Genomic DNA, 25,458 nt, shown 5'->3' with positions numbered 1-25,458 from the left:
TATTAACCAAATCAGTTCCTCAGAATTGGTTTGACATGTCTGGATGAGATCCTATGTTCAAGCAGATGGCAGATGTTCAGTGGTAATTGAAGCCTCAAGAAAAGAAAATCAGTCTATGAGGGCAGAAGCAGAGTTAGAGTTGTCTTTCAACTGTGGTTTGTGTGAAGGAAATGACCTTGACTGTTGACAACACAACATGAAGATTTGAAAGCTCCCCACCTAATTTCCCACACAGGCCTTTGGATCTCAGAGAGGGGAAGGCTGAGTCAAAAGTATTACTACATTTATCTGAGTGAACTGAGAAGGTGACCCTGATCAACAGTTCCAGAAAGCAACCAAGGAGTTCACATCTATGCCTGTGAAACAACACATTGTGAAAAGCATTTAAGTAATCTGACCAGTTATGTTACTTTATTTATCTTTTAACTGTGTTTGGCTGTCTGTCTTTTGTGTGAATAGGGGCTGAGAACAAATGTTTTGGGTTTAAAGCATAGACATTAATCGGATTGCCTTAGTGTTTCTCTTTCTCTCTGCTAAAGTTATTGTACATTTAATAAATGGTTGAGTCTTTTGCTTGAGATGCAAAAATCAATGTCTGGAATTAAATATTTACAAGTCTGGGTTTGGATATTCTTAAATCTGATTAGGAACCTTGGGAGTAACTGTTGGGGGTCTCCAAAGGTTTAATTTTACTGTGTTGTGAATACAGAAGCAGAAAGGCTGATTTGGTTTGACTGTCTATCTCCAACTAACCATGTGTTATTGTGTTGTCCAATTATTTCCTAGCCCTATTTTATTTTCATGAATGTGAATCATACTTGACTTTGAAAAAAATATAACCCATTCTGAAGTGCTGAAGTCTTTATGGCAGCAAACAAACTCATAATTCTAATCATTTTCCCAACATGTTCTAATCACTTAATATTGCAAATTATGTGATGTTGTTCTATTTCAATTTTAGTAGAGAATTCTTGTTTGCTCACTAAAGAACCTCAGAAGCGTAGAGAGATTCCCTACCTTTGCTATTCCCGCCAAATTATAAGCGGGCTGTAAATTTTGACAGAAAACAAGAATGCAAGAAATCTTACACTGTCACTGACCCCTGTGGAGAATATGCTTGTGAAAAATGTAAGTGTTCCCTCTGCAAGAGGCTTGTAAAAAATAAATTTTGTGTAAAATATAAGGCTCAATGCTGTAGAAACCACAATCAGAGGTCATAAGGCTCAGTGTGGACCATAGGGGACGAAATGTTGCCTTAGCAAACACGTACACAAAACCACAAACAGGTCATAAGGCTCAGTGTGGGGGAGAAGTTTTGAGCTAGCAAGCATGTACACAGTTTGCAGCGAAAAGGGGCGCACGCTAACAAACGACCACAGAGAGATGTGGTGAAAAGGTCAAGCTATGTGGTAAAACAGCCAAGCTAACACCTGCACTTTGTCACATGTAAGGCCAAATAAAGCAAGAAACAAACAAGAGTAAGAAGTGACAGGCTTAGAGTAGTGGGAGAAGTAAATAGAGGAGGACTGAAGTGAGTAGCTTATGATAGGTTTGACGCTTTGCATGCTAAGCCAATAAGCTAAAAGAGGAGTACTGAGAGACTCAGCTGAACTGTATAACTTGCTATGTAACATGTTAATCGGGGTGCCTACTTGTCACCCAATCTTATAAGAATGTTTTAGTAAATACCTACTTCGGAATTTGACTCAGACTGAAATTATTGAAGAGTGAGAGCCACTTCTCACACCCCTAACAACGAAAGGAAGTTTTGGCCCTGTTTTCAGTTACATGATGATGAAGAAGGAAAACATTTGTTTTACATTGGTGACAGACTTGGAACTCAAAAAGAAAATTGTGCTCTAAAGCTGTCAGTTAACGATAACTTACTGAGCTGATGTTATGGTTAATCACAAACATTGCAGTTATTTTGGTTACAGAAAGGCCTTCGATCCATACTTGTGCAGCACTTTTAAGTTTACTCGACAGAGATTTGAAACTGTTATATTTGATGTGAAAACCAAGTTCCTCATTTGATCTTGTGCTTATGTTGTGTCATTGGTTCAACTGAATTGCATTTATTATGTCTCTCTTTATCCAGGACCAGAAGGTGCTCTCTTTGAACATTCTGTGGAGACACCAGTTGTCAGAGCTGAACCATTCAAGCAGCTCAGGTAGGAAACAAACTCATAAATAACAAAGACCAACTTGTTTTAGCTATGTGTCTGAATTCTAATGTAGTTTCAACAAGATTGCAAGTACCATTCAAAAACACACAATTGTTTTGAGTAGATTCGTAATGCTGATACAATTGTTGCAGCAATAATTTTCAAATGTTAGAGCTTAACAGGTCATTTAATTTGTGCATTACATCCTTTAATGCATTTTCTTAGACCAAACTTTAATAGACTAATGGAGGTAAGTTTTAAACTTTTGTTCATAGTAAGATTTCCGCATACAGATTTTTCAATTAATTCCTGATTACTAAAGTTAAATGAGAAATACTGATAACATATTTCAATAATTTTAGGCATTTAAGAAACATGAATCATTAACAAGATGATTATTAATCATGAATCATTAACAAGTAACAACATCTTGGCACTTTTACTTGGTATCATTGTACAAAACTTAGTGTAATAAGCCCCTGCTTATTTTAGTCCCAGAATAAGATGTTTTAAAATCATCCTTCTATAACAATCATATCCTGTACACAAAACAGTGAAAGTTCTCTATGTCCAAACACATGTAAATTCTTCAAAAGCAATGGTAACAGAATTTAATCTGATTAGCTTCTTACCATTGATTCCCTGATAATTAATTTTGATTACAAGGCAGTCAAAATCTAATAGAATAAGTAAGAAACTCCGGTTTGCTCAAAGTGAGAATAAAGTCGATCGAACCTAGTGCAATAAAAAATAATGGTTGAAAGTGTCACATCTTTTAATCTGTGCTGTACCTGAATTTCTGAATGTTTCTGTTTTGCCTCAATAAAAAATCTAAAGACTAGCTCATCATTTGATACTTTATCAAGTCAATACAGCAGTAAACCTGCACAGGTAGGTCTGTCACCAGGGACATCGGATCTTCCCATTGACTTCCAGATAACAATGAATGCTGTAAGGTCCGAGCTGCACAAGCAGCAACCAACTAATTATGTTTGTATTGTTGAACCCAAACAATAGTCCTGTGCATATTTAGTACTCAATGAAGGCTTGCTTCTTACCCATGCAGCCTGTGGTTACATTCATAGGATATAGATCAGTAGAGCACCTCGATACAGGATGAGACAGGAAAACAATAATCCACCAGCGTAGATTTATCACCAGTTTGCATTTATAATTCTTTAAGCATGGTTGTGTTTCTGTGCGTTTTTTAAAGCAGAGATATATCACAATGGTTTAGACACATTTTAGATGTTCAGTTTAGATTACTAATTGTACTTAATAATATTGAGTTGCACCACCACATTATTCCTTTTTTTCTCTAATGGATTCGGCATAAATTTCATGTGAATTTAACTAAGGAGTAAGTGCGCCTGCATTGACAAAGCAGTTTTTAACTTAGCAAAATATGCTTCTAAATATTTGGATTAGTTTTTGGAAAGTGGAGAAACAATAATTACTCCAACATATCTATACAATTATCTATGTTTTAAGAATAGTCAAAACACTTCACCTTTCAAAATAATATCAAACAAAGCAAAATAAAAAGCAAAATATGAATTAAATATGAAGTACCATTGAAAAATGTCAGGCATGTCATTGACTCCTAAATGCACTCTAAAATGACCTCGAAAGTCACTCTGTTGTATCCATACTGTTACAAAGTCAGCCAGACCGCCTGGTGTCAACCAAAAGCACCAGAAATAACATCAAACAGTTCCATAGAAGTGTTGTGTTAAATTCAAAATGTTAACTTTCTTCCTCTCACCACAGATGCTGCCAGGCTGGCAGGGTTTCTCTTGCACTTTGTATTTTTATTACAGCAAACCCAACCCTGTTGACAACTGCAACATCCTCCTTACCAACATCTGGGGGCTTGTACTAAAATCGGGAGAGTTGTCCCACAGACTAGTCAAGCAACAGCCTGACAGTCATACAGACAACATCCCAGAAAACACTATCACCTGGACGTGTCCTGTCTCATCAGCAGGCCAGATCTACCAGAGGTGGCAGCACAGGGGTATGCAGTCAGGAGGGAGTGCTCAGGCTCCATTGTGGGATAGATGCCAGAGGTGTTACTGTACTGGAAGAGTTTGGTTGGGGGAGCAGCAAGTTCTGGAGCACAAGTTTTCAGTACTGTTGCCGGAATGTCATCAGGCCTTTGCATATTCAATGCCTCCAACTGTTTTTGATATCACATGGAGAGAATACATAGAATGAAGACTGACATCTGTGATGCTAGGGACCACTGGCAGAGGCCAATATGGATTATCCACTCAGTACTTCTGGCTGAAGACTGCTGTAAATGCTTCAATCTGATCCTTTGCATTCATGTACTGAGCTCTTCCATTATTGAGAATGGGGATGTTTGTGGAGCCTCCAGTGAATTGGCCACTATCATTTACAAATTGCAGACTTAGATCTGATCCATTGGTTGTGAAATCACTTGGCTCTGTCTATCACTTGGTTACGTTGTCAGACACATAAATAATACCTAGTTGTCGTTTCACCAGGTTGAACCTCATTTTTACATATGCCTAGTCCTGCACTCTTCATTGAACCACATGGCTTGTTGGTAAATGGTTATGCGGGGATATGCCAGATCATGAGATTCCAGATTGTGTTGGAGTACAATTCTGCTGCTGCTGATGGCTCACAGCAGCTCATAGACACCCACTCCTGAGAAGCTAGATCTGTTTAGATCTTATATGTCAGAAACATGAGATAACTGTCCATCTTTTGCCACTGGTCCAGAGGGCTACTTATAGACAAGGATATTGGCTTGGATTGTATGGCCAGCATTAAAGGAATAGCATTCAATACTCACCTTGCTGACAGGTGTCAGCAAAATTCACATAGGCTTTAGAAGGACATGGAGAGCAGATGCATAGGAGTGCCTACTAGCTGCAAGTTCCCTTCCAAGGCACACACCATCCTGATGGTTAGGCCACTGTTGGAATATTGTGTGCAATTCTGGCCTCCTTCCTAGCAGAAAGATGTTGTGAAACTTGAAAAGGTTCAGAAAAGATTTACAAGGATGTGGCCAGGGTTGGAGGATTTGAGCTACAGGGAGAGGCTGAACAGGCTGGGGCTGTTTTCCCTGGAGCGTCGGAGGCTGAGGGGTGACCTTATAGAGGTTTACAAAATTATGAGGGGCATGGATAGGATAAATAGACAAAGTCTTTTCCCTGGGGTTGGGGATCTAGAACTAGAGGGCATAGGTTTAGGGTGAGAGGGGAAAGATATAAAAGAGATCTAAGGGGCAACTTTTTCACACAGAGTGGTACGTGTATGGAATGAGCTGCCAGAGGAAGTGGTGGAGGCTGGTGCAATTCCAACATTTAAGAGACATTTGGATGGGTATATGAATAGAAGGGGTTTGGAGGGATATGGGCCGGGTGCTGGCAGGCGGGACTAGATTGGGTTGGGATATCTGGTTGGCATGGACGGGTTATACCGAAGGGTCTGTTTCCATGCTGTACATATGACTCTATGACTCTATGTCATGGATTTGTCACTGTTCTGCGATCAAACCCAGGAACTCACTTCCTAACAGTACACTGTGGATGTTCCTATACCACATGACTACAGTCATACCGTAAGACAGCTCATTTCTCGGGGAGTTGTGGATGGGCAATAAATGCTGGTTCAGCCAGCAAAGTTCCATTTCTTTAATTGATTTATAAAAGGTTTATTGCACAAAGTGAAGCTCATATTATGAGGTAACATACTAGCGCCAGTAGAAGATTGGCTGGCTGGCAGAAAACAGAGAGTATGCATAAGTGGCGACCTTTTTTCAGATTAGTAGAATGTGATAAGAGGGGCAAACAAGGTGAATGCTGGAGAAACTCAGCAGGCCTGGTGGCATCTGTGGAGAGAAAGAGTTAATGTTTTGAGTCTGGTATGGTTCTTCTTCAGAAGAGTGGGGTCCTGAATTATTCTGTGCTGAGCCCTTAAATGTTTACAATTTATCAATGAATTTGATGGGGATAACAAGGTATTGTGGCTAAATTTGGTAGCAACATATGTTGTAAAGATGACAATATTAATGCAGCCAGCATAGATAAGTTAACTAAGTGGGCAATTTCTGGAAGTAGGAATTTAACGTGGGAAAATATGAAGGAAGAATTAGAAACACGGTATTGTTTAAATGGAGAAAAACTACAGAATTGTAAAGTAAAGTGGAAATTAGATGTCCTATTGATGAGCCACAAAAAGTTAGTATGCAGGTGTTGCAAGTGATTAAGAAGTTTAACAAAATACTATTCTTTAATATGAGAGAAACTGAACATAAAAGTAAAGATATTGCGCTTCTATTGAAGGGCATTGGTGAGACCAAATCTCAAATACTATCTGTAGTTTTGGTCTCCTTATGTAAGGAAGCATATACAGTAAATATATTGGAGGCAGTTCAGAGGAGGCTTAGTAGGTTAATATCTTAAATGAGAAAGTTGGCTTATGAAGAAAGATTGGACAAATTGGACTTGTTTTCATGGGAGTTTAGAAGGACGAGAGTGATTTGGTTGGTCTTGACAAGGTGGATATGGAAAGGATGTTTCTTTTGATAAATCTAGAACTGAGCAATGCTGTTTTAAAATTCGAAGTTCTTCTTTAGGACATAGACGAGAACATTTTCCTCCAAGAGTTGTGCAGCTTTGGAACTCCATCTCAAAAGGTGATGGAGCTGGGGTCATTGAATATTTTTAAAGCAGAGGTAGCTAAATTCTTTTAGGCAAAGGAACCAAGATTACCAGGAGTAGATGGGAACGTGGAATTTGGAACTCAGACCAGCGATGATCTATTTAAACGGTGCAGAAGGTTTAGAGGGCCGAATGACCTGTTTCTGCTCCTAATTCATATATTTATAAAGTCTACACACCCTGGTACACACCCTGGTAGTAGTGCAGAGGTAGACATAGCAGCTGCCAGGTGTCAAGGCTGGCTGTTCAAAAAGTGCAGCTAATGATGAAGCCTGGATAAGTTGACATGCAGGGCATATGAGGCCCTGAAGATTAAATAGAGTAGTATAGGTTTGTGTGAAGGGTATGAGTAATTGTGGAAGGCGGGTAAAGAGGCAGTGAAGGGCAGCTAGAGGTTACAGGTTGGCAATTAAGATGACAGGCCATGGGGATAAGTTGGGGGGATGAGGTGACATTGATGAGAAATGCAGTGCAAGGAATGAAGGCTAAAAGGCCCTTTTGGGAACAAAATGGACAAACTTCAGGAACCATGCTGAGACAAAGTTGCATTCAGAATATCTATTGCAGACTTCACCATATTTAAATATATATCTCTTTAATAAAAACACACTCAAGACATTTTGAATCCTTTGAAGTCCATAATTCCTTTTAACAAATATTTGCATTTATAACTTCGCATAAGACAACTAATACCTATAAAGTACTTGGAGTTGTCAAACAAACTGTAGTTACAGGCACAATGTTGTGGTAATGGTAAGTTACAGGAGCTGTCAGTTTCACTAATAATGCACAGGCTATTAGAATTGTAAGCACCACTTCCTTTGTCTGCAAGTCACTGCAAACATTTTGGTTCAACATTTAAAGGGCAGCTTATTTAAATAAATTGACAGCTTCACAGTTACCCAAGTCTTTTCCAACTTTTTCACACTACCAACAGTTCCAAAAGGGTACCGGCTTCTCCAAAGATATCTGTTGATTTAGGTCTTCTCTTAAAATTGATAAGTTGCATGAGTTATCTTCAGAAAGCGTGGTTTCCAACTTGTTTCTGAATTGAAGCAGCTGCAGTTTTAAATGTGTCACTGCCTCCATGAATTGCACAAGTGCACAATATGCCCCACTGTATGAATCCTCTCCCTCAACCTCCAGCACCAAATATGCCCAGTGAAAAATACAGGCTCTGGATTTCAGCATTTGACACTTCAGCACCCCTTTGGCTGAGAACAGAGCCCCTCTGTCTCTGGAAATTTAGACCTAACAATCTGGTCATGACTAATGTTAGATTAACTATACATTGATATCCAGTTTTTCCATTTGTCCCTGCTTGAATAAAATTGTTACAAAAATGTTTATAGTCTCTGTTAGTTCTTTCTCTGATGGCTTATCCACCTAATAACCTGGTTATTTTTCAAGAACCAATGTCTTTTCTACAGATAGATGCATAATTGTTCCACCTCCTGCTCTAGCGCATATATATATTTCATTCACATTATCCTTTATAAAATCTAATGCAGAATATTTAATTTATATTTCTGATAGTTGAACTTGCCCCTAAATCTCATCTGTTTCTTAATCTCTTTAACTTTTTTTATGAAGTTATCATTGTCTTCAATCTTTTTCTTTAAATTATTCTTATTTTTTATAATATATTAAACTCTATTCTTGAAACATATGTAATGAGCATAATCCGATAGCCTTTCAGAAAGTGGACTGCGCAGGTTTCACCAGCTCTTTGGTTTTTATTGAAAATGACATTGCTTTATGATTTCAAATACCCTGAAAGTAATATGTACACATCCATGCACTGGACAAGAAATAATTTTCAAAACAGAAACTCCGATTTGAATCTGATTAAGACCAGTCTGTGATTGGTCAAATCCCAAATAAATTTTAATTCCTGGCATCCTTTTACCAAAAGACATCACTGATCAGAGGGGCATTCAGCAAGCTGGAGGACAATGCTAGGAAGCCATGGAAATAATGAATGGAACTGCTGAAGCACACCTGGCCCATAAGGAAACCTAAACCTAATATTTTAAGGTTTTGTTTGTTGGGTGGTTTCCATTTAGTTTTCTCGCTGGTTTGGCCAGGCTAAAAAGCCACTGTACATCCCAGCACAAACCTCAAGTTAAAATGGGAAAATCACATATCAAGTCCTGATGATAGCATGGAGCTCAATCTACCCATTTAAAGAGGACCTTGTCAGCTAGCAGCACGTGATACTGCAATTCAAAATAAGGTCAAGAGAGGAACGGATTTATCCCCATGTCCTTGTTAACCGTCATCTCCTGGCAGGGTCACTATTTCAGGTGATTTTTATTTGTATCCATTCACAGGGTGAGGGCATCACTAGCTAGGTCCATTTATGGTCCATCCTTAATTGTCCAGAGGGCAGTTAAGAGTCAACCACATTGCTGTGGGTCTGGAGTCACACCTAGGCCAGACCAGGCAGGAACAGAAGTTTCCTTCACTATACCACAGGACAATAGTGAACCAAATGGGTTTTTCCAACAATTGATTCATGGTCATCATTTGACTCTTAATGCCAAGTTTGAACCTGGGTCCCCAGAAAATTACCTGAGTCTCTGAATTAGTGGCCCAGTGATAATACCATGATCCATCACCTCGTGGTATAGAGAAACACAGGCTTATCTCCCACCATGTCAACTGTTTAGAAAATTCTGGAATTAAAGAAAAAACAATCTAATGGAGATCATGTAAACATTATCAACTGTTGAAAAACCCATCTGGTTTACTACTGTCCTTTAGGGAAGACAAACTGCCATCCTTACCTGTTCTGGTCTATCAGTGACATCAGACCTACAGCAATGTGGTTGACTCTGAACAGTTATCTGAACTATTGGAAATAGGTAATAAATGCTGGCCCATCCAGTGTTGTCCTCATCCTGTAAATGGATAAAAATAAAAAACACCCTGGCAGGAGATGACAGTTAACCAGGACATGGGATAAATCCATTCCTTTCCTGCCCTTATTTTGAATTTTAGTATCACATGCTGCGAGCTGACAAGGTCCTCTTTAAATGGGTAGATTGAGCTCCATGGTATCATCAGGCATTGCTATGTGATCGCCCCCATCCTGTGAAAGAAAAGAGAAAATAATTCAAATTGGGTGTAGCAGTCGTATACGTGGCTCCCCACAACTGCTCCACTATTCAGTAAGATCATCGATGATCCAATTGCACCTCAACTCCACTCCCCTCCCTCGTCCTCTCACAACTCTTCACTCCCATGAAATTCAAACGTTTCTGTTTCGCAGCCTTGAATATGTTCAATGACCTTCTCTGTTTTCTAGGGTGAAAAAATTCCAAAGGTTAGCAAACCTAAGAAAGAAGAAATTCTTCATCTTAGCGACCTTAAATAGGTTAACCTTGAGGCTGATACTGGGTCCATTAGTTTGAGATTCCTGCACAATGGGAAAGCCTCTCTTTGCATCTACCCTGTCAAATTCCCTCAGTGAGTACATTAAGACTCCACTTAGTTCTGTTGTAGAAAGGAAATAGAATGTACAAGAAAATTCTGAGCATCTTCTAAAGATTACTTTCTATTAACCAAAGCAGACATGAATCTAAGAATTGCCATCGAAGGCAGACGACTAGTTCAGCATCGAAAATACCCTGTTCTCAAATTTCATTGCAACTCAATGCTTATTATCCTTGCTGCCAGCTGTTGGTTTTCATAAGCACTCAAGTTGCAACAAAATGCAACATTGCTTTTATTTCTCTGAAAGTTCACCTTAGATATCACGGTTCATCGTTAATTTCCGAAGATCACATTTCAGATGTTTACAGTACAGGGTATATGACGCAAAATGTGAATGACACATTTGTAGAATGCCTAACAATATACCTACCTTCACCAGGACTCCTTTAATATTCAATTAACAATGTACAAGTACTGTATCTATTATGTAATGCCTCTGGTCATACCTGTGTATATTTGAACATTCTACTTTGCAGTCAGTGATTTGAGTTTGGGCACAAAGGACAAGAAACAAAGACCATAATCCATTATAATATTAATATGATTTAAAAAAGACAACCAGTACTTTTTGAAAAGAGTGATGAGCAGTAGTATTTTGAATAGCAACGTCACCAACCTCAATTTTCATGACTGCACTGATACCGAATAAAATTAAAAGCAGCAAAAGCATATAATGATTGTGAAAAAATTTGGTATCTTCCAGAATTCTACTACTGTATTAGGAGTATCAAAAAGTGATAATAAAATTGATGCTTTAAGAAGTTCACTCATGGACTGATTAAAATGCAATATATGCTTATCACTGCTAGTAAGAGATAACTAGGGAGTAGATAACAAATAAAATAATAGAAATCTCATTTTTTTATGACAATTTGATTGAGGTTACCTTATCGAAAGCATGGAATGACTCATCCTATTGTTGGATGTCACTCATTGTTAGGAATGCTATTAAATATTGTTCTGGTTGGAAGTGCTAGCTATTTTACCTCTCCTGCTGTTTGTGTCTCTTATTATTGCTCCATTTAGACACTCAGACAAATGGTGAAATTGGGCTGGGCTTTACGGCTGTAAATCTGGCAGGCCAAGGTCACAGATTACAGCAACCTGAGATCATCCTGCCTGTTTAAAATTATACTTTCTGCCCTTCCCTCTAAAGTCAAGAAGAATGAGAGATGATCTCATTAAAACTTACAAGACTTGTAAAAGACCAAACAGGGTGGAGGCAGAAAGGATGTTTCCTTTGGCAGGGGACACAGTCTGACAAGAAGAGGAAAGTTATTTAGATCAGAGATGAGGGAGCAGCTCTTCACTCTGGGGATAGTGAATCTTTGGAATCCTCTACTCTGGAGGTCTGTGGAAACTCCATCGTTGAATATGTTCAAGATAGAGTTTATTAGATTTCTTGATACTAATGTTATCAAGGGAAAACGCAAGCAAATTGCTTATCATGAGCTATGATCTAAGTTGGTGCAGTAGGTTCAATGGTCTGCTCCTGCTCCTATGTCTTTATATGGAAGGGAAACAGGTGCCAAAATGTGAACATTGTGTGATGGAAGTTGGAACAATGCAAAATGGAGAGATCTCAAACAGATCTAGCAACTCAAGACTGAGCATCTGTGAGGCACCGTGGGACATCAGCAAAATTATACTCCAACACAATCTGCAACTTCACAGCATGGCATATCCCCCACTCCACCATTACCAACAACCCATGGGATCAATCCTGGTTAATGAACAGAAGGGCATTCCAGGAACGATGCTAGGCATCACTAACAATGAGGTTCTAACCTGGTGAAGCTACCAAACAGGACTACTTACATGCTAAACAGCATATGCAGCAAGTTTAGCATGAGCTAAATGATCCCACAATCAACAAATCAGATCCAAGCAATGCAGTCCTACCACATTCTGAGTGTGGTGATGGTAGACAATTAAATAACTCACTATAAGAGGAGGAGGCTCCACAAATAACCCCATCCTCAATGATGAAACAAGTTCAGCACAACAGTGTTAGTGAAAAGGCTGAGGTACAGAGAAATCTCGATTATCCGAAGGACAAGGATGGGAGCATTTTGTTCCATTAATCGAATGCTGGATAACATAGTTTAACTAAGCATTGGAACCTTGCAATCTTGCTGGATAATCTGATATTTGGATAATTGAATGCTGGATAATCAAGGTTCCTCTGTATTTGCAACAGTAGTTTGGTCATAAGTACCAAGTGGATGATCGATGACAAGCTCCTCCAGAGGGCGCCAGCATCACAGATGCCAGTCTTCAGCCAATTTGATTCACTCCATGTCACTACCAAAAAAATAGGTGGAGACACTGAAAATTGCGAAAGCTATGGGCCCTGACAGCATTCTGGTAATAGGGCTGAAGACTTGTGTTCCAGGACTAACTGTACCCTTAGCCAGCTGTTCTAGTCCAGCTATAATACAATGTGGAAAACTGCTCAGGTATGTCCTGGCCACACAAAACAGGACTAATCCAACCAAGCGAATTACTGCCCCATCAGTATATTCGTGATGACACGAAGATGTCATCAATAGTGCTATCAAACAGAATCTACTCAGCAATAATCTGCTCATGATTTGGAGATGCTGGTGTTGGACTGGGGTGTACAAAGTTAAAAATCACACAACACCAGGTTATAGTCCAACAGGTTTAATTGGAAGCACACTAGCTTTCGGAGCGACGCTCCATCAGGTGATCACTATCACCTGATGAAGGAGCGTCGCTCCGAAAGCTAGTGTGCTTCCAATTAAACCTGTTGGACTATAACCTGGTGTTGTGTGATTTTTAACTTAATCTGCTCAGTTATGCGCATTAACTTCCTGACCTCATTACAGCCTTGGTTCAAACATGAACGAAAGTTATGAATTCCAGAGGTGAGGTGAAAGTGACAGCCCTTCACATCAGTGAATGCATTTAATGAGTGTGTCATCAAGGAGCTCTTGAAAAACTAGTTTAGTGATTGCAACGAGACCAGCCAGCTGAGAGCTGACTCTGAAGGACTCTCCATGTGTAAGTAAAGGGTGACTTGCTGACAAGACACCAGCCTCTGTGGAGTTATTTCAGTGGCAACGAGAGTAAAGCGTGTTCCTGAAGAGACTCACTCTCAACAGTCATCTTTGAGTTGGGGTAAGCATTTTTTACATTATGCCTTTGTTAATAAAGCTTGACTCATTCAATCCTGCTGTCGAGGACTGAGCCCAGCATGTGGAAAGAATGTGTTATTTCTTCTGGGCAATCAGCATTGTGGCAGATGAAAAGCAACAAGTTATTCTCCTGACAGCTTGTGGAGTGGTAGCTTTTTCTGTTATTAGGAGCCTCACTTGCCCTGAGGCAGAAGACATGAACATTTTTCAAGAACTGACAGACACAGTGAAAGAATATTATGACCCCAAGTCTGCTCTAATACTAAGATACTATTGTTCTTACTCAGCAATTTGAGAACCGGGGAATCCATATCGGGATTTTTGACTAGGTTAAAATGACTGGCAGAAGCATGTGATTTTGGCTTAATCCATAAGAGACCATTTGCTCTGTGGGATTAATAACTATGCAAAAGTTCTACTGGTTGAAGACTGGACTTCAAACAGGCATGATAACTGGCTTTATCATTGGAAAATTGGCGAGTGGAGCATATGATTTGCAGCATATTCTAATTAATGTCGACACCTTCGCCAGTCCAACTGACCTTTGGAACACCACATGACCGCAGGCAATTGCATAGCCTCCCTCAGAACATATCCTGAACAGAGGGACTCTAGGTCAGCCCACAGCAAAACCCCAAAACAAATTCAAGCCTCGGCCAAATGGTTAAAATTGTCTTCAGGATCCTGGCTGGCAAACCATTGGAGTTGCTGCCGGTATGCGGACTCAAGACAGTGAAAGAGTCTTAATAGACCTAAATTGAGTAAGATAACTCATGGGCCAGTATCCAGGAGAGTTCGTCCCTGGAAAGACCACCTACATCTGGTTTGGAACAGTTACGTTGCTCAGCAACATCCAAATCAGAACTAGTCAAAATAAATCTCTGGTTAAATGGTCACTAAATTAAATTCATGGTTATTAAATGGTTCTAATGGAGGTCGATGCAGGTGTGGCCGTACCAATGATCGCAGAACCTGTTTTTAACAAAATTCGCACTGTACTCCAGCCCTTCAGCTTGCCAAATACCTCAGCTAGACTGAGAACCAATACCAGGGAACTGTTACAGATTAAGGGTACAATTTGTATGAAAAGCAGCTGGTTCAGTTACCACTGATTGTAATAAAAGGCTCGAGCCCAAGCTTGATGGAATGAGGTTAGTTGGAAGAGACTCACACAAAACATGTTTCAATTAGAAAGTGGCTGCCTGAGTAATTAAGTACCTGGGAGTATTCCAGGAAGATATAGGAACTATCAGAAGAGCTAAGGCCACCTTACATGTTAACCAGGAAGCAATTCAGTGGTTTTGCAAGGCCCACGTAGTGTCATTTGCCTTATGGGCAAAAGTAGAGGCAGAAATCAGAAGGTTGAAAAGTGAAGGAATCATCAAACCAGTTCAATTTGCAGAATGGGCAGCACTGGTCATATCGATTGTGAAACCCAACAGGTCGATTTGCCTTTGTGGGAATTTTAAACAAATAGTAAACCAAGATGAATGAATCCCCAATCCCTCAGCAAGGGGGGCAGTCCTTCACAAACTTGAACATGAGCCATGCAATTGTGGTTAGATCAGGATTCCCAGAAGTATGCTACAATTAATAGACATAAGGGTTTGTACTAATATACAATGCTGCCATTTGGGGTACCATCAGCCTAATCAATTTTTCAGTGGACAGAAGAGGACATTTTGCAAAGTCTACCCCAGATTGCCATTTATATAGATGATAGCAAAAACTAATCAAGAACCCTTAGAGAACTTGGACACAGCCTTAAGGTGTTTTTTCCAAGGTGAATGTATGTCTCAGAGAGGAAAAATGTGTGTTCCAGGCCCACCAAGTGACCTACCTGGGCCACAGAATTGATAAGACTGGGTGACACCCATTGGAAGATAAAGTGAGGACGATCAAAGGTGCCCAGGCTCCTACATCTGTCCAAGAGCTTAGGTCATTTCTCGGGCTGGTAAATTATTATGGAAAGTTCAAACATAACCTGGCCTCCATCCTGGCACCTTTACATCAACTCCTAGAAAAGTGTCAACCTTGAAAAAAGTTGCATAGAGAAGCCCTAGCTTTCAGTGGAGTAAAGAAACTCTCCTGTAAGGTGTTGACACACTATGAACTGAAGCGAGATCTGCCATCGATATGAGATGCCTTCCTGCACAGCATCGGGGTATTATTAGCTCATAAGTGGCCCAATGGAGAGGAACGCTCAACAGCGTATGCATCCAGAACTTTGACTAATACAGAGCGTAAATGCACCTAAGTAGGGAAAGAAGGATTGGTTGACAGGAAGTTCCACTAATACAACGCCAGGGACCCGGGTTCAATTCCCGCCTCGGGCAACTGTCTGTGTGGAGTTTGCACATTCTCCCCCTGTCTGCGTGGGTTTCCTCCAGATGCTCCGGTTTCCTCCCACAGTCCAAAGATGTACAGGTCAGGTGAATTGGCCATGCTAAATTGCCCGTGATGTTAGATGGATTAGTCAGGGGTAAATATAGGGGGGTGGGTTTCTCTTTGGAGGGTCGGTGTGGGCTTGTTGGGCCAAAGGGCCTGTTTCCACACTATAGGTAATCAAATCTAACCTGTGAACCTTTATCGACACAACTTGGTGACAATAAGAGACCACAAAACCCTAGTTGGTCATCTTAAAGAGGACAAGGCAGTGCTGCCCATAGCTTTGGCCCATGTTCAGCGGTGGGCACTAATACTAAGTGCTTATAATTACAAGTTAGAACAGTACCAGCAGGGCAGAGTAGCAAATGCAGATGCATTGAGCTGCTTCCTGCTGGCAAGTACACCACTGATGTTACCGCCACTGGAAAAATCCTTATTGGTTTTAAATTTTCTGGACACACTTCCAGTAACAGCTGGCCATATCAGACTTTGAATTCAGAAAGACCTGGTCCTGGCAAAACTGAAGCAGCTGATGGTGCTGTGGGAAACCAAAGGGCCGTCACAACTAGAATTGTAATCTCTTTGGACCCAGAGAGACCTGATCATAGTAGAGGATTGAAAATTATTATGGGGAACAAGGGTGACTGTCCCTAGCAAAAGTCACCACCAGATTCCACCAGGGCTACCTAGGGATCTCTAAAATAATGATGTTGGCAAGAAGTTATGTCTGGTAGCCAGGCCTGGATGCAGACATAGCCAATTGGTGGAGCAGTGCCCAGAGTGCCAACAAGGTCAAAATTTACTGCCAACAGCTCCTTCACATCAGTGGGAAAGACTGGGTAAACCTTGGTCTCAGGTCCTTCCATGACTCAATGTTCTTTGTCATTCTGGATGCCCACACAAAATGGCTGGACCCGCATAGAATTAATTAATCGAACGCAGGGGCAATAGAAAAACAGTGCATATGTATTTCAATACACAGAGTCCCAGAAGTGTTGATCACAGATAAAGGTCATCATTTACCAGCATTTGGGTGTTTCCTAAAGTCCAATGGGATTCAACATATAAGGTCACCTCCATACCACCCATCATCCAATGGTCTGGCAGAAATAGCAGTTCAAACTTAGCAATCTGCCTTGAAGAAACAGCCTATTGCCTCGCGAGATAACAAGCTGTCACAGTTCTTATTTGATTATAGGACTACCCCATGCAATTACAGGGAGAGCACCAGCAGAGTTGTTAATGGGTATAAGACTCCGCACTGGGTCAAGTCTGATCTTCCAAAACCTTGTTGGGGGGGATGGTGAAATGGCATCTGGAGCACCAATGCCGGATACAAGACTCTGACAAGTGAGAGAGACGGGTTACTTCAGGGGACAGAGTTTGAAGTAGAAATCATGGAAATGGCCGCACAGGGATAAGAGGCATGGTCGATGCAGGTCATGGCCAGTGATGGATCATGTTTGGGTAGATATGATGATCATGAATAAGCCCATGGGCCACGTGAAAACTGCAAATTTGCAAATGGCACAACAGTAAAACGTACCCTGCCCCTCAGAATAGTTGGAAACGCCACCAGAACCCATGGGTTCACCATCTCCATGAAGTGTTGATGTGTCCCCTGAATCAGGCTGGATGTAAGTAGCTGCCTCTATGCCTTCTCCTCCAGAAGAAGAGAATGAAATTCTTCTGAGGCACTCCTGGTGTAAGAATGAGAGTGAGCCTAATGGAGGTGTATGAGGTTATGAGGGGTGAATATCTGTGGATAGGAAGGCACTTTTCTCCATTAGTCAAGGAGTCAATAACCAGGGAGAATAGACATAAGGTGGAAAGCTAAGAGAGGAATTGAGGAGATTTCTGTTTCACCCAGGGGATAGCAGAGCCTGGAACTGACTACTTGAAAGGATGGTTCAAGCAAACAGTCCTAAAATATTTAAAAAGTATTTAGATATTCACTTGCATTGCCACAGCCTCTAGGGCTGTGAGCAAAGAGCTGGAAAATGAGATTAGTGTAGTCAGATCACTGATTACCAGCACAGATCTGAGGGCCAAATAGCATCTATGAAGATTGAAGTTTTTATACATTTGGTTTTGTTGAATAGCTTACTGTCAAAGCATCATTAAAGTTTGATTATGTGAACTGAATCAATCTTCCTGTATATTACTAGGAGAGTGCTTTTCATTTATAAATCACAAATGAATTTCTTGTGGCTTTTTTAGCTGTTTACCTGGTTCATACCTTGAGCTGGTTATTATCACTTGAAATTTTGATGAGCAAAAGTGACCTTATAAAACTTGCACATTAATAACAGAACATTAGACCAACTCTAATTAGAGTAAGCCTTTTGTAGCAGTGACACTCCAGAGTGTCTCCTTAAATGGCTTTGTAATATCTAAACTAAAAGCAGCCATGAATGTTTCCGCAGCACCTTTATTGGAAATAATGTTTGAATCTATTTCTAATAGCACGTTTGACTGTGTGTGATGCCTGGTTGTTATTTGTATCCTGCCTTCTTTGAAGAAAAAGTAAAACATGCAAATGACACATTGGTCCAATTCATCCTCTATAACTCCCAATGGAGCTCTGGTATGACCAGTGCATTCATTTCTAAGCATTGCTGTTTTGGTTTCAGCTTTTCCCTCTGGGTTGTAGTTCTTTTCTCACGTGTTCAGTCAATTCTAATTGGTAAGCATTAAATCCCAATGCAACCCTGAATAAATATTATTGGTATTAATTATCATTAAAAATGCCAATTCTCAATGGAGGCAAGCAGACTGTAGTTTAGTCCTATAAAACCAGAATGGAACATGGTTGATGTCAGCCTGTGCTGAGTTAGCTATCATCTCAGCAATGTCAACCATGGTTCAGATAAGGATTTGATCATAACTTTTGGGTCAAAGGTTGTGAGCTCTAGCCCCACTTCCAAGAAGTAGGCAAGGGTTTTAATAATCGTGTCAATTTGTGTTCAGTTCCCGCCTCAGGCGACAGTCTGTGTGAAGTTTGCACATTCTCCCCGTGTCTGCGTGGGTTTCCTCCGGGTGCTCCAGTTTCCTCCCACAGTCCAAAAATGTGCAGGTTAGGTGAATTGGCCATGCTAAATTGCCTGTAGTGTTAGGTGAAGGGGTACATGTAGGGGAATGGGTCTGGGTGGGTTGCGCTTCGGCGGGTCAGTGTGGACTTGTAGGGCCGAAGGGCCTGTTTCCACACTGTAAGTAATCTAATCTAGTCTAATCTAATCTAATTTAATACTTTTCAGGTTCAAGTCAGAGTGCTGACCTGTCACTATGGCAGAAACAATCACCAGGCAGTGGTTTCCATGAACTGGCATTATAAGCCAAAGGTCATGTTTTCTGACTGTGTTTGGGAGGTTTTTCTGGCTTCATGGAGTCATACTTTGGCCTAGTGGTGGGTGAGGATCAGGCAAGTAAGTTGCAGAGAACTCCTCCAGCGTTATTGCTGACACCATGAAGCCTTCTCCAAGGTGGGCTGCCTCTGGAATTGTAAACTTAATGAAATTGGGCAGGCTATAAAATTATTTAAGGACTTCATCAGTACCAGTTCCTGAGAATGATAACAAGTGGAAGACACTGCAGATGTGTCACACAATTGTCAGGCTAGGAAATTGTTTTTCAGCACTGATACTCAAAGCAGAGATGCTGTCTAAATTCTAGACTAAGTTGCTTAAGTGAATAATGGAAAAGAGCATGAAGAACAATGGAAATGCATTTAGATTTATTTGCTAATCTTACAGTCAATCACCCCAGACTAGTTACATCAAATGACCCATTCTGTTGCTGTACCTTCCGTAAATGCAGATCTATGTTAATATTGATAATAGGTTCTGGGGGAGAGCATTGTTATAAGAAGTAGAAAGCCTTGAAATTGCACAGGCTCCTGGCAATGAAGGACCTTGATTGGGATAACAAAAGTTTTAGGTTTGCCTTGGATACTATGTGATATCTGGAGATTTGATTGATAGTGTGTGCATGCTTGAAAAACTTCAAAATGTCAAATGAACTGGAATCTTAGATTAGATTCTGACTTGAAATAATTCCTTTGCTTCTGCGAGTCCATTGGCAACTCTGATGCTTGCTTTATTCAATCAGTTTGATACGAATCTCTGGATACTTATGAAAAAAGGAATTAATTTGATCTGAAATCACTAGGTCACTAGATGTTTAATTTTGGATCATTGGGTGTGTTTAGTGGGTACAGGCATGCACTGGTTTGGGTAACAGTGACAAATTGTGCACTCAGTTCTAGAAATACATTGCAACATCTTTAAAATGGAAATGTAATTATGCTAATAGATGGATATTGCTGCACAATCACTTCCAAATATCTTTAAGAGTTTAAGATATTCCAGGGAGTATTCATTAATTTTAAAACTTAGCTTTTATTTCATTCAAAGTCTTTCTACCACAGAGCTGTCAATATTGTAAGCATTCTCAGTGGATGATAACACTTATAAATTACTTATAGACCAAATCTAATTTGAATAATTTACTGATTGGCTGCAAAGTGCCATGGCAGTTGATTAAGCAGACTGGAGGAAATTCTAAAGAAATTTGGATCAAATCTTAAAAATGCCACATTGGCAGGCAGAGAGTTTGATGGTTGCATTGTTTTCATTTGCTAACCATTCAATCCATTCCAGCTTTGTGAGAATAGAAGGCAAGTGCACTATTTACATCTCAATCACAGCTAATATGTTTATTAGATTTTAATTTTGTATCTGATTTTGTCTACTGTGAATGTCTTTTACAGTTAGTGGTACGACATTAGAAATTAGATATTTGCCACCTGATAAAAGTAAACAAAACAGCAAAGCATCAGAACAATTATATTGTGACTGACCACTTAATCATCTTCAGCTTTCAAATATGAAAGGGTTGGTTAAATTTTTAAACTCGAAACAGCATTAGAAGAGGGGACGCAAGGTCTTTTCCCCAAGGTGAGAGAATCTAAAACCAGAGGGCGTAGGTTTAAGGTGAGAGGGGAAAGATTTAAAAGGGACCTAAGGGGAACTTTTTCATGAAGAGGATGGTGTGTGTATGGAATGAGCTGCCAGAGGAGGTGGTGGAGGCTGATATCGTTACAACATTTACACCAGGCATCCAGGTGGGTACAAGAATAGAAAGTGTTTAGAGGAATATGAGCCAAATACTGGCAAACTGGGATGAGATTAATTTAGGATATCTGGTCGGCATGGGTGAGATGGACCAAAGGGTCTGTTTCCCTGTTGTACATCTGTATGACTTTGAGAGGCTGACATGGCAAAAATTATCGAGGTATAAGCAGTATGGTAGCAAAATTCTGGATAGATAAATGTATTGGATGAATATGCTAGTTTACACAAGTTTATGGTGCACAAAATAGGGATGGAATATGACTACTTTTACCTGGCATTAACAGGGCAACTAAATGCCATGTAGCTTAGTGCATTTCACAAGGGGCCCAATGTTAGGTGTCCAAAGTGGCTGCCTGTCATTTCATCATTACAGATTCAGACTCCCTTTAATCCAGAAAGTGGGGTACTGTGACTTGGTGATGGAAACAAAGAGGTTTGCCAATAGTTAGTAGGCAGTTATTTTTGTGGGCTGCGCAACAGTAGCTATCCTGCAATTGTCTTGCCAGATTCAAGTGAGATTGCGGTTTCAAATAACTGGGACTTCTTTGCTTCCTGAAAGGGTAGCTGTGCATTTTGCAATTCACTCACTGAAAAGTGAAAAAAGCCCAATGTCCTTTGCTGCACATGTCCGCTGAACATCCTGGGGTGAATTTCCAACTTGTCTCCTGGATGTAACAATGGTGCAACAGGTAACTGTTCAATTCTTTGAACAGGAAAACTAGGTGATTTGTCAAATTGGTTGGTTAATTCTCAAAGAGAAGTTATTTCATTTTCTCCCTTATAATGATACCCAGCCCAAATATACGTGGTCACTTTTGGCAGGAAGTCCCAGAGGTGATGCCAGGAGCCAGTAAAACATTAACTGCTCCTAGATAAGTGAAGAAAAAGCAGCAGGATATAAATTTCATGATCCATGCCTGATTCCTGTGGGTCTGTGCTAGCTGTGAACAGCTGTACAAGACTGGAGATGATAAATGCATCGGATCTGTGCAGTGACTGCTGGATGGGAAACAGGTGTGTTATGAAGAAATATATTAAATGTTTTAATGTTAATAAATAATAAAATATTCATAGTTTTGAACATTCATGTCAAATCTGTGCCATATTTTACAGCAACTAAGTTAATTTCAGGTTTTACATGTCCTTTTTCGCTGGTTAACAGGCAAGATTTAAGGGCTGGTCAAGGACAGCCACAGACAGGCCACCATATGTTGCTCACTGCAAGACTTTGCAGTCATCACTTGCATTCTCACGGTGTCGTATAAGGTCCTGGTTCTGAAAGGGCTAATTTTTTACACTACATTATGTGCCACCCAATCTGATGTCACGCAATACTGGCAGAGAAGCAGAGAGTCCAGCTTTCAATCCCAATGAAGCAGATGTGTCAACTCTTGCTCCTGATCATCTTTGTGATTATGTCTAATTAGCCAATGTAAATTGTACCGGTTGCTATGATCAATGAACCACATCTTGTTGTTAAGACTGGTGCTTCTTCTTGTTAAGATCCACAAGTGGTTCATCCTCTCCAAATAACCAAATAGGCCCTTAGACATAGTTTAGAAAGAAGAATTGATTGCAGCACTCTACCTCAACCACAAAGTGCCAATGGATGGTTCCACAACTTTGAATCATCAGGAGCATTCTCTATTTTGACTCAAATGTTATCAACTGATTGTCACCTTGTTCCAAAATGATGTACTATACTAAGAAAATGACAGATGTCAGTCAGGACAGACTAGGGTGGTTTGTGAAACTCACAACTTTATCCAAGGGGACTGCAAACATCAATCATTTCCCAGTGCTGTTATAACGACTCTGGAAAGAATAAATGTCAACATGTAATACATCTCAGTCAGGCTGTCTGGTGAGACATTAAGTCACTTGTCAAGGCAGTTGATGTAATGTCAGACAAAAGTCACCAGGAGTTGTTTTTGAACATTTCGGAGAGCCTTCGTGCAGCTCTTGTCAAAGTCTGACAGCAGTTTGCTTGCTGACCATCCTCACAAAGGCATATTCCATTCTAGCAGCAAGCGCTACACACTAGCAATTGAATGATGATCAAGGCACTGATTGCTATCACAACAATGAAGAAAATAGTGCTAATTTTCAATGAATTGCCCTTTGCTGGACAGCAGTATAATCAATATATCACAGAATTGTTACGGTGAGGAACAAGGTCATTTCATCATGTGTGGACCAACTCTCCAAAAGAGCATCAGTGGCGTCTACACTGGGGAGATAAAAGGCAAACTGGGCGGCCACTTTGCAGAACATCTGTATTCTGTCCATAATAATGACCCTGAACTTCTTGTTACCTGCTACTTCAATACACCACCATGTTCCAATTTCTGACTCAGGTTTGCTGCAGTGCTCTAACAAAGCTCAGCTCAAATTAGAAGAACAGCAACTCATTTTCCACTAGGGGACTCTGCAGCCTACAGGACTCCAGATTGAGTTCAATAATTTTAGGGCCTGAGCACCTTTTCTCATGTCCTTACCCCAAGCCCATTCTACTAAGTCTTGTCATCACATGGGCTGTTAACACAAACAACCCATTGTCAACCACTAATGGTCCCCATTAGCAGCTATTCATTTTCTCAGGCTGACCTTTACCCATTCTTTTGTCTGCCCAACAATTTTCCTCTCTATCTGGGCTCCAATTCCAACCATTGTTTACTCGTGCGTGTGTCCTCCACCCACCCATCTTCAGCCAACATTATCCTAGCTGCAATCAGTTCTGAAGGAGGATCAATGGACCCAAAACATCAACTTTGCTTTCTCTCCAAAGATGCTGCCAGACCTGCTGAGTCTTTTTGCAATTTCTGTTTTTGTTGCTGTTGACCCTGACTTATTGCCAATCTTTAACTCTCCCCTGTAGCCTGGCATATTATTTCTATTTAAATTGTCATCTAATACCTTCCTGAATGCCTCAACTAGATCTGCCTTCACCACTTTTCCTGGTTGGACATTCTTGTCTTGTCTCTTTAAATGGGTAAGGGAGATTCACACACAGATCTCTCTGCTGTGACTATCTTATAATGATAAATATAAGATATTTAGACATAATCCCAGTTTTCACAAATAATTTCTTTGGTCCCTAATTGACCCTTATCCTCCTCTAACTATCCTGTTACTACTTATGTGCCTATAGAAGACTTTGGAATTCTCTCTATGTTGGCTGCCAGCCTTTACTCATATTCCTGTTTTGCTTCTTTTATTTGCTGTTACGCTTACATTCTGAACATTTTTTTATTTAGCCTGTTCGGAATTATATTGGCAAAAGTGGGTACTGCGGATGCTGGAGATCAGAGTCAAGATTAGAGTGGTGCTGGCAAAGCACAGCAGGTCAGGCAGCATCCGAGGAGCAGGAAAATAGATGTTTTGGGTCAAAGCCCTTCATCAGGAAGGGCTTTGGCCCAGAACGTTGATTTTCCCTCTGCTCGGATGCTGCTTGACCTGCTGTGTTTTGCCAGCACCACTCTAATCTTGACTCGGAATCATATTTCCTACCTGACACCTGTCATCAGCATAATTGCCCTTGAGAAGGTGGTACCCTTGTTAAGCTGCCTTCTTGAACCACTGCAATACATGAGGGATATGTACATCCACACTGCTGGGATTGAGAGAGTTCCAAGACTTTGACCCTGCGAATGAAGAAATGGTTTAATAGTCTCAAGTCAGGATGATTTGTGACTTGATGGGGAACTTGTAGATCACTGTTTTCCTATGCATCTGCTACCATTATCTTTCTAGGTGGTAGGAACTGAGGTCAGATGCATTGTCCTGGATGCTGTTGAATTTCTTGAGTGTTGGAGCTCACTCAGTCAGACAATGGAGAATACTCCGTCACACTTCTGACTTGTGCTTTATTGATGGTGAACAGGCTTTGGGAAAGTTAGGAGGTGAGTATTGTGGCAAGATCAGGACCATACTCTTGAGTGAACATTAACAAGCCTCATTACATATTACAACAGACAAGTGATATTAAGAGAGGACATCTTCTCAAACCCTCAAGGGTCAGGCTTCAGTTCCATGTGATTTGATGTCACAATGACATAGCTACTTATGGACATGCTCAGTAGTTAAAACATAGGTCAAACTCATTATTCCACCCATTCCCTGGATTTTTTTACATTCCATTAAACATTTAACTATGAACATTTAGCTCTTCACTAATGCTCCCTCAAAACTGCACAATTGTACATGTGCACAGTCACTATGATGTTCCACACAAGGGCATACCCAACACGGCACTGACTTCCAAATCTGGAAGTTTTTGCCACACATGGGCCTCAGAGGGAATAAAATTAGAGTGAATACCGGTCTTGTCTCCCACATTCCCATTAGTCTATTTTGCCTGGGGCATTAATCTGCAATAGCTCTCTTGGAGGTCATCTGTGCTCTCTTTTCATTTCAA

At 40.4% G+C, this 25,458-nt stretch overlaps 1 protein-coding gene across 14 annotated transcripts in view; it reads left to right on the top strand.

Moving 5' to 3' along the window:
• Positions 1-25,458, top strand: part of sgcg (sarcoglycan, gamma) — a 692,618-nt gene that overhangs the window by 637,056 nt on the left and 30,104 nt on the right. For all 14 annotated transcript variants that reach the window (XM_072577379.1, XM_072577378.1, XM_072577376.1 and 11 more), the window contains one exon: positions 2,099-2,171. In XM_072577379.1, coding sequence (XP_072433480.1) covers positions 2,099-2,171 — 73 coding nt within the window. The remainder of the gene's footprint in view (positions 1-2,098; positions 2,172-25,458) is intronic.

Source organism: Chiloscyllium punctatum, chromosome 9 (assembly GCF_047496795.1).
Source record: "Chiloscyllium punctatum isolate Juve2018m chromosome 9, sChiPun1.3, whole genome shotgun sequence".
NCBI classification, from domain to species: Eukaryota; Metazoa; Chordata; class Chondrichthyes; order Orectolobiformes; family Hemiscylliidae; genus Chiloscyllium; species Chiloscyllium punctatum.
Note: the sequence above shows the minus strand (reverse complement) of the source record. Positions and strands in the feature narration are given on the sequence as shown.